The sequence below is a fragment of the Lipophrys pholis genome (assembly GCF_963383615.2).
Source record: "Lipophrys pholis genome assembly, chromosome: 1".
NCBI lineage: Eukaryota > Metazoa > Chordata > Actinopteri > Blenniiformes > Blenniidae > Lipophrys > Lipophrys pholis.
This window is the reverse complement of record NC_137635.1, coordinates 47,567,938-47,578,615: the sequence shown is the minus strand read 5'-3', so window position 1 is coordinate 47,578,615 and position 10,678 is coordinate 47,567,938. Positions and strand designations below refer to the sequence as shown.

The 10,678-nt window shown below is 41.7% G+C and overlaps 1 protein-coding gene across 1 annotated transcript in view; it reads right to left on the bottom strand.

The window, feature by feature from the left end:
* Positions 1-10,678, bottom strand: part of LOC308108497 (netrin-G1-like) — a gene marked incomplete at its 3' end in the record, with an annotated part of 58,911 nt that continues 48,233 nt past the window's right edge. The window contains exons 4-6 of the mRNA XM_080461477.1: positions 7,904-7,930; positions 6,769-6,813; positions 1-239 (exon numbers count right to left, since the gene is read on the bottom strand). Coding sequence (XP_080317603.1) covers positions 1-239; positions 6,769-6,813; positions 7,904-7,930 — 311 coding nt within the window. The remainder of the gene's footprint in view (positions 240-6,768; positions 6,814-7,903; positions 7,931-10,678) is intronic.

Sequence of the window (10,678 nt, the reverse complement as noted above, 5' to 3'; positions counted from 1 at the left end):
TCAGCAGAGGGAAACAATCAATATCGGGACCACTCCGAGGACGAGAGCGAGCTGGAGGCCTACGGGGCGATGATGGAGCGAGGCCCGTCCAGACAATTGGTCATCGCAGTCCCCGGGACCCTGGCAGCTCGCTCGCTCGCAGAGGACGCCCGTGAAGCCCGGGGAACAATGGCAGCGCTGATGGTGGTGGCACGTGCCGCCGTTCTGACAGCGCAGCATCGCGTTGTCACACACCCGAGCTGCGGAGACAAAGCGGAGAGGGCAGGGGGAGACAGGGAGGCGTGATTAATAGATCATCCAGTGATAGGGTTGGCAGAGAACATCAACAGGCAGGTTCACAGGGCACAAGCTGCCTCTTCCTGTCCTGTCTGCGACGCTCGCCATCCTCGGAGCACAGCTGACACATTAGAGAGGGTAAAACCAAGGACTTCAGAAAAGTGTGCAAGAAGAAAAGAGGAAGAGGCCGCGAGACCGGGGCACTTAATAGATGCACAGTAAAAACACAGGCGGCCGCCTTTGAAAACACTTACACACAAAGGCTGTTCAGAACAAAAGAAAACAGACATTTCGCCGGGTATTTTTAGGAGGCACCGAAGGGACTCGAGAGCAAATAATCCTGGCAAAACAAAAGAGCAAACAAACCATGGCAGCGATGAGGTGAAATTAATGATTGGTGAATCAAAGGTTGCCAGAGTATTGTGAAAGTGCCCCTCTGCGCTGAGGGCAGGAAGACAGAACGGAGACGTCGCGGGACCGATACTTGGCGCCATCGCACCAACGCAGCCTTTCATATGCAAATCAGCGTTTGCAGGTAATCCACCAATTGCTGCTGTTTTTCATCTCTACAGTTGACCTTACAACACGGCTAGAATTAACAGAGTGCCGCACAGTTTTAACGGCCATACCGAATTCTCTTGTTTGGATGTCGATTGATTAGAAACTACATAAGCTAATATTCACATTTCGAGACAAAATAAAACATAAAAAAACCTCAAGACTCAATTATCCCGGGAAGCCTCTCTGCTGGCAGAGGTGAAATCCTGGAAGAGGTAATATTTGCCAAGAGATTTCAGTGTAATTGGATATCTCGCCTGCATAAATAGTAATCTCATTTTTGGTTTTCAGTAATGTGGCTCATGCATCAGAATAAACTCAACAAATAATCATTGCTCATGCCAAAACTGATTAAGAAGGCACTGGTATTGCGTTTAACTCGATAATATTCTCACCGGCTTCACGCCGACACCACTGCTGTTATGTGCTTTAAATGGAAAATTCCACCTGTGGATACAGGGTTTTATCTCCAATATAGGATTTTCAATAACTTTGCGATGAAGTGCGGCAAATTATACTTTTGGTTGATCCACTTTCCCTGCCTGGTCTGGCGCTGCTGTCGAGAGTCTGCAGAGATTTGTCATGTTGGCTTTCTTGTGTTGGACTGGTTTTATGTGCACTTCAAGGAATGTAATAATAATGGCATTATAGGAACAAGTATAGCAGCTCTTGAAGCCGGTCCTCACTTAGGAAGCAGCTGCTCTTAGAAAGTGGAAGGTTAAAAACTGAGCGTTTAACACCAAAGTCTGACTCCAATACAAAAGCACAGGGGAGAGCATATCAGTCTCAAAATGTTTCCAATTAAATTGAACTATTTCTCCACAGTTTGGTTTGAAGCAAAAAACAGAATAGACTGTAGAATTAGTACGACTCTCGCTCTACATGTGCTGCGTCTCACCCCAAGCTGTAATTATCTATGGAATTAAAGATTTTATTGGGATGCATTTGCAATAATGATAATATCAGTTTTTGTTGTAACTGGATGCCTTAAATTTGAAAATTTGAAAATCTGTCAAGTCTTTATATATGGACTGAGAGTCATGACACTCTGGAAAGAACATTGTTGTTATTGTCTATCTCGCTGCGTATGTGAAGAACAACTATTTATCCTGGTCGTGGTGGCATGTGCAGTAGTAGCATTTAAAAAAAAAAAAAAAAAGAGTTGCATTTCCCCCAGTTTCCATGGAGATGCAGTCAATTCATTTTTTTAAAGTTCCACCTTGGGAGCCGTTTTTTTCAAAAGTTGCGTTTTCAGTGTCTCTGAGCAACGTTGTTGTGTAAACACATCAATAGTTTTCCATTTTCACTGGAAAACATTGCATAAATGGGAAATTAATCCTTTTAACTCAAACATAAATATTGATAAATAGGATTTCTTCTTAAAAAAAAAAAAAAGCATTCCCCTGACTTCAAGTTCTCAAAAACATTTGGTAATTTAATTTGAATATGTTGGAGGACTTTGTTTTTATTATTTTGTAAAAAGAAAAAAACAAACATTTTGTATATATTTTGTATAAGATGGGAAAATGGGTGTAATATATGTTACACTGAATCCTTTGCTGACTTATCGACTTTTTATTCGTCCGTTTGTTGCCAAAGTATGCTTAAATTCAACTCCTGACTTGAATTCTGCTTGCTCGCAATGGACAACAAAATGACCCAAGTGGTCCACAAACGTCTGAGTCTGAACTTTTCGTGCATGGAAATTAAGTCAAAGTGGTGCCGTTCCTGTCCTCGGTGAGTTCCAACATTAATGACCTTCTGGCAACACAATCAGCGCCGTCTAATCAGGCTTTATTCATTTTAACAGCTAATGGAAAGCACCTGCTCTGTGTGTTTTGGAAAAGACCTCCATGGGATCTGTGGAGTCTCAGCTGCCTCGTCCACACATTAACAGTGTTGCCTGTGGCCGAAGGATAATCTGCGTGTCCTCCAGCGGACCCTCAGGACCGTTGTCTTCCTAAAAGCCTCGGTAGCCCAATTAGTTTGCTTATGCAGAGGCTTAAGCCTGCGGTGTCTTTGTGGAGCCCCACAGCATGCGGTCAAAATACAGACTAAAAGACATCCATTACTTTGGTTCATTTAACAAAGTGTGTGTGAGAGTGAAATGATAAAGAAGTTTGTCTGTTGATGTCTTTATGAATAAGAGAACATGGCAGTGATGATTCTTACTTTATATTATGATCGTCACCAGATCACAGCCAGTATTTAAAAAAGTAATGAGTACAAATAAATTACTAAAACTCTCAATATAATCTTTAGAATAACACACAACCTATACTTAGGGGCAATTTTGGTTGATGTTATACTTCCAATAGAATAGAAAACTATTCTGTTGGGATTTCTGAGTTTTGCTGTACACTTAATTTTATTATCTAAATCTGACTCCAGTACAGCTTCATTATATGTAGCTCCACTGTGCATTTAAATTAAGTAATGATTAGTCTATTTAAACTTTTTCCTACCATGAAATAAGTCATGCTGGGAAATATCTGCCCTGGCTTTGCAGTTGCAGAGAACTGGAGGCCCTGTCATGTGAACCCAAGAATTTCTTGCTGAAGGCTTTCCCAGTGTTTCCCTGCATACTGAATAGTTCAACATAACACAACACATACGTCTTATTCGACTTATCCAGCATTTTGAATCAGAAATGTGTGGGTTTGAAGCAAACGGCTCGTTAATCTCTAAAACAGGGATATCAAACGGAGAGCCTGCGGTCCAAAATCAGCCCACAAGAGACTCCAATCCAGCCCAGGAAATGACCAAGCTAACTGGAAAAATTGCAAAGGAAACATTGATTTTCTCAACAAATCTCTTAACAGTAGTGGACACAACGCGACCAGGGCTGAAATATCGGTGATTCCGCCATGAAAGTTGCCATGGAGTTTGTAAAATCACCCAGAATGCCACTGCTATAGGTGAAGTCTTTTGGACATTTCACTGTATTTTGCCCCAGAAGGTTCAATTAAAATTGGATTTATGTTGTAATTGTTTGGTTTTTGTGAAAATAGACATTATTGTCATGTATACTCTGCGCCACAGCAAAGAAAAACTTTAAAATTCAAATCTCAAGGTTATAATGGCTCTATTTTAATGGTCTGGCCCACTCGAGGTTTGACACCTCTGATCTAAGATTATGACTGTGAAACACTGTACTGGACCTTATCTATTGCACACAACCTGGATTCTTGTCCAAAATGTGGCCGTTCTGTGTGAGGTTTGCCTGCTTTTTCTTTTCTGTGATGGACTGAAGATTTGTTCAGGATGCACCTTGCTTTTCTCTGTCAGCTCGGACACTCTCCTGTCCTGCAACCTTCCCTCATATTCTGGGATGTACAAATTTGTCCTGTGTGGCATCACTCTGCCTCACTGCTGGACTTGTGGGAGCTGGAAGTGAGAAGACAGCAATTCGAGCAATGGCTAAGCGCCCGTGTGCTCTCTCTTAGATATATGTGTGCCTCACACCTCTGCAGGACGTGTGACATTTTAGCAGTATAACTGTTAGGACACATCCATCCTCGAGTCTGGGTGTCGCACGAAGCAACACGGAGAAGATTCACCACGCCGTCGACAGTGACAGGATGGACAAACACCTAAATTACATTTCATATGTTGTGCGACTGGACGCAGGGTGCACTTGAGAGGGATCTTCTTTGAATCAAATATTGTCTTTTACTCTGCCATATTCAGTCACACTGGATAAAAGCCAGTCCGTGCACAAGAAACACACCATGATACATGAATTGTAGACATTGCTTTTCCTTATCTTGTTTAGTTTTAAGTGTTTATCCGTTTGCACCCTGAATTCTGTAATCCTCTCATCTCGGTAAACTCTTGATGGCCTGCGATACTCAGCAGCAGGAGTGTCTGAGAAACCACGCTCCGATAACAAGCAGAATGTCACAGATCAATGACCGGGATCATAGCTCTTTCCTCTGCCAGATCTGGATCTTACGTACAAAGGAAGTAAGTCTGATTGAATAACAAACTCTCAATGCACAAGGAACTCGGTTTATTCACAAAGCCCTCATTACTAGATCCAAGTAATATGAATTCAATTCAATTTAAAAGAAAAAAAAAACAGCATTACCTTTATTTACCTGCAGATAAAAACAAACTGAAATTGAATCATAGAGATGGATTTTACATTTCTTAAAAGGCTTTTATGATTATAGATTGACCCGTGCAATCAACTATAAGCGAAGACAGTTTTCAGATACAGGATCTGCTAATTATATGCTCGGAGACAGAATAGTGTTGCTTCAATTACACCGAATCGATGTCTTTTGCCATGATGTCAGTGTAAGCCGAAACCTGTGTTCAGCCATGCCTCCAGTTATCATATTAACATGAAGGCTTCATCATTAGTCAATGATTCAGCGCTCTGAAGTTCGATATACTGTACGCTGTCAGCTGCAGAGCAGTGCTTGACAGCGGCGTCGTTACGATCTGATCTGAGGAGAGAAAGCACCTGGCTGTCTTCTTCTGCGCCGCAGTGTTTTTCAAGTCTAGAATTTGAAGTTGCACCGGAGAAGTATGAAATTTGAGGAAATATGCAACATTACCTCATGGCCGAAGCGTTAGAAGATGTTAAAAGACCAACTAATGGTTTACTGAGCTTAATGAAGACACAGGCTTCAAGGTTTTAAGTGGAAGTGTTTTGTTTCTGCATTTTTTTGCTTCAGAAAACTTTCACATTTACACGCCATCGTTTTGAAAACACTGGAGGCAAGCATTGTTCTTATTGTCCATCTACCGAGCATGTGCAGAACTACTAGTCACTGTGGCCGTGATGTGCCGGCACAGCAGCACCGCTTTCACCTGTGTACATGTAGACGGCGCATTTTCAGTAACTTCCATCTTGGGAGGCATTTTCAAAAAAGTTGAGTTGTCAGTAACTCCCAGCACCGTTGTCGTGTAAACAGACAACCAAAACACAATGAAAGGGTTGCATTTTCCCTTGAAAACGTTGTGTAAATGGGGTCTAAGAGTCTCAGCTTATCACGGAAAGGTAACATCATCTTACAAGAGGCTGTGTGCTTGTGCGTGACTCGTTAGAAGCAACATTAATCAAGTGCTCTCACTTTTCGGCATTGTATTACAGAATCTGGTGGCGAAGTTTGTCAGGGGGCTGTGGTGAGTTATACTTATGATGGGCAAGATTTTCTTGTGAAGTCATCAGATGCTGTGTTTTGAAACTTTATGTGTAAATCATAAACTCTATACAGGAAAGCTAAATCTCATGATTGTTTGTGACGACTGGCAGTAGAAAACACTAGATTATATTCAGGGGTGCATCTCTGCTCTGTAAGTGCAAAAAAAAAAAAAAAAGAGAGAGAGAGAGAAGGAAGCATTCTCCTTTGATTGTGGAAATCCTTAAAGTCTCTTTTTAATTTTTTTTCTTTCCTCGCTGTGTGAGCAGTGGTGCAGATGCGACTTAACACTCACTACAGAGGATATCTGGGCCTGCGGATTAGCTCGAGATAGCTGGAGATCAATCTACATAAACCCCCCTGGAGCGTCTTCTCTCCTTCCTTCTCCTTCTCCTTCTCCTTCGCCTCTCTATCTTTTGCTTTTTTCCTCTTGTGAGCGTGGCAGAAAGGGTGCACCCCCAGAGAGCATTCTGGGTAATTAAAAAGAGGGCATGATCAAAGAGGTTAGTAGGTTGTGGACTAGGTGATTATGAGGCATGTGGTCCGTTCCCAACAGTGTTCCCTCAACAAAAGGTCTAGCTTGTACGGACCAGCGTGCGCTGGTGTGCATGCAGGATGAAAGTATCGGAGCTTTGGGAGAGCAGCCCACTGCATACTGAAATCGGCACATTAGGCGTCGCACAGTTTTTTTGTTTTGTTTCAAAATGGCCAATCAATAAGCAGTCAGTTCCATGTAAGTACTGGCAATGTCATGCTGAAGTTACAAAGCCTATAAGCCTACCTTGGTTACGGTTTGCAACACCAAGAGATGAAGCATTTGCTCGATCTGTGTAAAAACGGAAAGGTTATATGTTACACTGGATTGTCATATAATTCATGCCGTTGAAGCAGGTTTGACAGCATGCATAGATTCACTCGCATCTGGACTGATTCATCTCAGGATCACTGGAAAGTTTCAGACATGTGAGGGATTAAAAAAAAAAAAAAAAAGAAAAGTGTGCATGCAGCCTGAATGGATTTTTTTTTTTTTTTCACAAGACAAAGGCAGAGATGTGGATGCATGTTATCTCCGGCTGCTATCCAGTTATGTGGAGTCACCTTCAGGCATCGACATGCGTAGGGATGCATGTCTGGAACAATGCCTTTCTCACATATGGTTTTTCTTTTCTTTGTCTCTGGGCGAAAATCTATCTGTGCGCTTCGAGCAAATATTCTCTTGTAAAAGGAAGAATCCCTCTCTCATAATGGTCATACATACAGGAATCTGTACTGGGATGTTTTTTCCCCTCTTTTCAGTCTTAGCTTTATTAATACATAATATTTCTAATAATTTTTCAAACCATGCTGCACAATTATTCCTCAAACCTTATAAGAATGGCAATGCTTTTAGAATATAGTTTGGTATAAAAAGCCAGGTTGATTCCAGTTAAATTCAACTCACAGTTTTAAAAGGTCAGAATTGATTAAGTTAGCCGCTCAATGATTTAATGCCATGTGGAAATAAATAGAGGCTGTTTTCTTATTCCAGAAGAACAAGAAAACTTGTTGGAGCTATGAAACTGGGCAGCATGATATGCAAAGGAGCTGAATTCAGAGGAGAAATTTTGAAGTAAATTTGACTAGACGTGAAAAAGATTCTGGTAATTTTTTAACTAATTGTTGGAATGCAGATCTTGTTTAAGTCTCCAGAACGTTTGGGGAAAGGTTTTCTTCATCCATGTATCAGATCACTTTTCTTTGAAAGAGCACAATATGAGGATGCATTTTTATTGCGTGGTTTTGTTTATTGTGGAAAAAAAAAAGAAGCTGATCAGTGGTAATGAAATTAAAGAAAATTTCTCACACAAACACCACCAGTGAAACAAGGCAGAGAGGAAAACAGTCGGCATGCTGAATTTAAAGCATGATCAACTTACGCACTGGTCCATGATTACTGGGAATACCTGCCGAAACATACAAAGACAGTGTCAGAATGGCAGGAAAGAAAGTCACACAGGTTCAAAGCCAAAAGGAGTCTTTAATATATTATTATTCCCCAAATCCTAAAGTGGAAGGGAGGACAGGCAGGGTGCACACAGGCATGAGAACACATATCAGGACGCGCAACGTCACAGATGGACCGAGAAGGACACAAGGACACGATCACGCCTATTTTTAGATTTGTCTTATTAGAGGTAGAAGGAAGCACAGTTGGGACAATATGAGGCGGGGCTAATCAACATGAGGGAGGGGCACATTGTCACTCAATTACACACGCGCACGCACGCACGCACGCACGCACGCACACACACACACACACACACACAGAGACCAGGGGAAGTCAATGTCACAGAAGCATGACGATTCTCAAAATATAACAGATGTGGAAGACATGAGATGAAGGTCCAGTTTACAAAGTTCCAAGTGACAACGCCTCGTTCATTTCAGAAAAGTTTTGCATTTACACGGCAACGACAGAGACACTGAAAATGATGTAGTTAGCGTGTCAGGCGACGAGGTGTCGCTGTTGCTTGTTTTCATAATGAAACCACACAGAAATGTGTGCAGTGTGTTAATCAGCATAAACGTTAACACAACCGAGAGTACCCGACATTCGTATGGACAGATGATGAATTGGATGCTGTTAGGGGTGAATAAAGTCCCCAAATACAACAAAATTCTTGTGGTTACACTTGTTCTCGTTGTCGTCTAAACGGAAATCAAAATTAGTGAAGGAACTAAATAATGTAGAGACACACTAGACAAATATCCATCCAACCATCCATCCATCCATCCATTGGACCTCTCATTGAAGGTGACTCGTCAGGGAAGCGCATTCGTTTCGGTTCTTGCTGCAAGAGGGTGTTTTTGGGTTGTGTTTTTCTCAATCTCCACTCAATGACAGAGCATGCCCTTCATCACCATCCAGGAAAGGTGAAAAAACATGAACCAAAAACAAAACACTAATCACCAGTTAAAGCTTGTGGTCATTTCATTCGTTTCGTTAAAAAAACAAACCAAACACAGTTAAAATTTTGTAAATGGAGCAGTTTGCAAACAACACCAAACCCACCATCTTGCATCCAGTTGGTGTTTACAGTGTCCGCTGATTAGAATCAGCTGTGGCTCCACTACACGGTCCAACATCCTTCATCTGATGATAATAGCAGGTCTGTGAGTGTGACGAAATGTCAACAGAATCCAAACGTGGACAATCTTTTCATCAGTGTTTTCATTCACGTTTGGAATAAGCAAGTTGGTTTCCTATCTGCTCCTGGCTTATGTTCAGTAAAAGTCCTTTTTCTGTTTGTGATTCTTGTTTTTTTTTTTTTATTGTCAGCCTTCTGTTAGCAAAAGGACTATAAGATTGAATAATGTTTAAAAATCAACAAAAACTGGGGGCTAAAAATAAAACTAAATATATTTGTCCAGAGAGTGATTCAGCGCTGTCTCCATATTTGGAAACCCTGCCGCCTAAAAGCCACGTGCGTTCCAGGAATTTGGCTGTCGATTCTCCATCTTTCTGTGATGGTAATGTCATCAGCGAGCCAAAGCAACCCTGCAATTAGTGCAATTTGTGATCGCGTTCACATTCTTTATCACTTTGTCTCCTGTGATTATGTTGCAGTGGAGTTTTCATATCATTTGCAACCCATTCATTACTTCATTACTCGTCTGGGGTCTGTCACAACAACCACTGGTGAGAAAGCAACTGCGAAACAGTGGGGGAAGCTCCAATTTGCAAGAGAGCAAGTATAGTGCAATTTTAAAACCAATGGAGGGCAAACAATCCTGCCTTTTAAAGCCCAGACATTCTACAGTCTGATCAAACTCTCGGCTCCAACCCCCCTTAACCTGTGAACCAGCTTTGGTACACAAGATGAGTTGATGCTCCCTGCAAAGTGGACTGTCAACATAATTTTTGAAGTGATTCCTCTTCTGCTCTGCAGTCACCTTACAGATATTCCTCTTCCATTTTTTAAGAAAACCTTGGATTTGAATCACTGTCAGCGTCTCGGCTGCTGACAGTTATTGCCCATAGCAACAAAGAGCTCAATTTGGGGCTCTAATTTATTAGATGAAGGGTCACGTATGTCCATATATCTGCACGTACAGGGATTTGAATATGTAATGGAGCATGGCCTGTCCTTACCTGTGAGATAAATGACTTCCATGATTAAAGAGGAGGACTTGATGACAGATGAAAGCTATGAAACTATAATTACACATTGCACGTTCAGCGTATTTATCTTAATACGAGGGCTGTGTGTTTAATAACCTCAGAGGAAATATGAGCTTCACATAATAGAGAAAGGCATGTTATGGGGCCCGAGCTTCACTTATGAGAGAAATAAGAATAATTCAAGACAAAAGGGTGCTCATTCAACACCTGGGGGACCAATATTGTTACGTCATTACATGTGCAACATTATTGCATTTTATGCCACTGCCAAACATGTGCTAATATTGCTTTTGATAAGGCTAGACCTGAGTTTCATCAGTTCAGTGCAGATGCGGCCAAGTGTTGGATTTTTTAATATCGCCCTGTCAATCTGACAGTGAGCAGCACATTGCAGGGAGACTCATAACACAGAGGTGGTACAGGGGTAAATCCAGCAATATCTCTTTAGAGGTCACAAACACACTCCCACACACAATCAGATGGGCTGCATGAGCATGCACGCGTGCACACACACACACACACACACACA